The following is a 2500-nucleotide window of genomic DNA, read 5'->3' as shown; positions in this document are numbered from 1 at the left end:
CTCTTCCTCCTCCTCCTCCTCCTCCTCAAACTCATGTCCCGCCGTGGCCTTTGGAGTATGTTCCTGTGGGTGGTGTGTGTGTGGGCCCCTGGGTGTGGCCACAGTGGCGGGGCGGGGCGTGGTGTGTGATCTCTGCGTGGCAAGGATCACATCAGGAAGGTCATTTGGAGAGTGGACAAGCCCCTGGGAAATCACGGGGAAATCCAGGGTCTGTGAGATGCTGGGGATGGCCACCGGGTACTGGGAACACCTGGGGATGTGTTCTAGGGGCTGGGGAGGCCATGGGGGTCTTGGGGAGTGGGCATTGCTAGGGATTTGCTGTGTGACTTGGGGATTGGTCACCGGTGGGTCTAGGAGGCAGGCTGGGACTTCCCCTGGGTTGGGACTCGCCTGGGGTGCCTTGGTAACCTCTGGGGAGGCTAGGCGGGTTCATGTCACACTGGGGACTGCTGAGGAAGGCTTGCTGGTCCTGCTGGGACTGGTGGGGAGGGCAGGTCTCCCCCGTGGGTGCCTGTGAAGTGGCATGTGTGTCCAGGGGCGTTGTGGGGAGGGCTTCTGCCTCGTGGGGCGGCGCGGTGGTCCGGGCGTGGCTTTGGGGAAGACTTTGGTCATGTATCACTTGGTGGGCGGCGGTGGGCGTGTGTGTCGCCCCTTGGGGACGGCTCTGGGCCACAGACTCCTCCTGGGGCTGCGGCAGGCACTGGTCAAGGCTGAGGGCGTTCCCGGGGAGGGCTGGGGAGTGAAGGGCGTGGGTGGCGGGGACATGTTCCGTGTCCTGAGACTGTGGCGGCGTGTGTGTGGCATGGCGGGGCGTGGCGGGGCTGTCCGGGGCACTGGGGCCAGTGGGGCAGGCCGCGGGGCCACGGGGCACGCTGTCCACCACGTGAGGAGTGTTGGGCGCCTCTGGTGGGGCGGGGGAGGGTGGTGGGGATTGTGGGGCGTGCTGAGGCTGGTCCTGGGTGTCTGTGGGGGATGGCGGGGGGCTGGGCGCCCTCAGGGTAGGCTGAGAAGGCACTGGGGTGTCCGATGAGCAGCGTGGGGTGTCCGGGGCGTCACTGGCGGGGCCTGGTGTGTGCTGGGAAGTGTTGAGCTGGGGCGGTGTGACTGCCGGGGCTGGGGTAGGCACGCGCCCTTCCTGGGGTGCCGCCTCCTGCTGCTGCTGCTGCTGCTGCTGGTCGGGGTGGGTGGTCGGGGCGGGGGTGGTGGCGCGGTCCCGTTGTGCCTCTGGGGGAGGCTGGGGAGGCGGCAGGGGCTCACTGTGCAGCTGTTGCTTTTCTTGCTCCTCATCCTCCTCCTCCTCCTGCTGCTGCTGCTGCTGCTGCTGCTGCATGTCTGTAGGCTGGTCTGCCTGTGGCTGCACCTCTGTGGCCGCCTGCTGCTGCTGCTGCTGTTGCTGCTGGGGAGTGGCGGGGTGTTGGGGGGGGGGAGTCAGGCTGGTGCGGGGCGGGGGCCGGGGCGGTGTTCGGCGGGACGAACTCGGCGGGCAGCACCACTACTTCCCCCAGGGACAGCGGTGCCGCCCTGCTGCCGCCACTGCTGCCGCTGATGTGGGGCGGGGCGTGGTGTGCAGGTGGTCCCTGGGTCGGGGCGGCAGGGGGCACCACGCTGGTGGTGGTATGGTGGGGCGGTTCGGGGTCGGGGTCCGGGGCGGCGAGGGGAGCCACGCTGGTGGTGGTGTCCTGAGGCGGGTCGGGGCCGGGGTGCGGGGCGGCGAGGGGCGCCACGCTGCTGATGAGCCCCGCGAACAGCTCCTCCAAGAAGTGTCCCTCCACGCGACTCAGCAGGGGTGATGGGGGCGCCGACCCCACGCCATGCCCGGTGTGCCCTCCACTGCAGGGCTGCAGCCACGTGCTGGCGTCCTCCCAGGGGGCGTTTGGGGGCGGCGGGGCGCGGGGCTGCCCCGGGGACACCCTTATAGTGACGGGGGAGTCCGCGGCGCCCCAGGCGGGCACATCAGCCTCGCCCTGTAGGTACACCCTTGTGGCGCCGCCCTCGCACGCCTGCTGGGGCGGGGCTGAGTGGTGGGCCGGAGCCTCCTCCACACAGGTGATCCACACGCCTCCTGCTGCTGCTGCTGCTGCTGCTGCTGCTGCTGGCGGTGGTGGTGGTGGCGGCGGCGGAGCGTCGGTCCCCTGGGTGTCGACCTTTGTGAGGACGGGGGGCGGGGCGGGGGCCTGGGGGGGGCCTTGCCATGCGTCAGCCTCCATGCACGCCGCCTCTCCCGCCGCGTCGTCGTGGTCGTAGATGAAGGCGAAGGCGTCGTCCACCACGCCCTCAACGCCCCTCAGCTCCTCCTGCCCCTCAGCGGCGGCCATGTCGGGGCGCGGGGCAGACGTGGTGGGGCCAGACGCGCGCACACACACACACACCTCGCACCTCACTCATGTGGACATGAACTGCCGAGCACACCAGACCACCACCACCAGCAGGGGCGCCGCGGCCAGACCCACCCCCACCCAGCCCCCGCCCGCCCCGCGCCGCCCCGCCCGCCATGCACACT

The 2500-nt window shown here is 70.4% G+C and overlaps 1 protein-coding gene across 1 annotated transcript in view; it reads right to left on the bottom strand.

Annotated features, from left to right (window-relative positions):
* The window catches only part of LOC123519981 (extensin-like), an 8248-nt gene extending 5856 nt beyond the window's left edge, over positions 1 to 2392 (bottom strand). The window contains exon 1 of the mRNA XM_045281746.1: positions 1 to 2392. This exon is cut by the window's left edge and continues 398 nt beyond it. Coding sequence (XP_045137681.1) covers positions 308 to 1330 — 1023 coding nt within the window. The 5' untranslated portion in view covers positions 1331 to 2392 and the 3' untranslated portion in view covers positions 1 to 307.
* Positions 2393 to 2500: the final 108 nt, after the last annotated feature.

Source organism: Portunus trituberculatus, chromosome 7 (genome assembly GCF_017591435.1).
Source record: "Portunus trituberculatus isolate SZX2019 chromosome 7, ASM1759143v1, whole genome shotgun sequence".
NCBI classification, from domain to species: domain Eukaryota; kingdom Metazoa; phylum Arthropoda; class Malacostraca; order Decapoda; family Portunidae; genus Portunus; species Portunus trituberculatus.
Note: the sequence above shows the minus strand (reverse complement) of the source record. Positions and strands in the feature narration are given on the sequence as shown.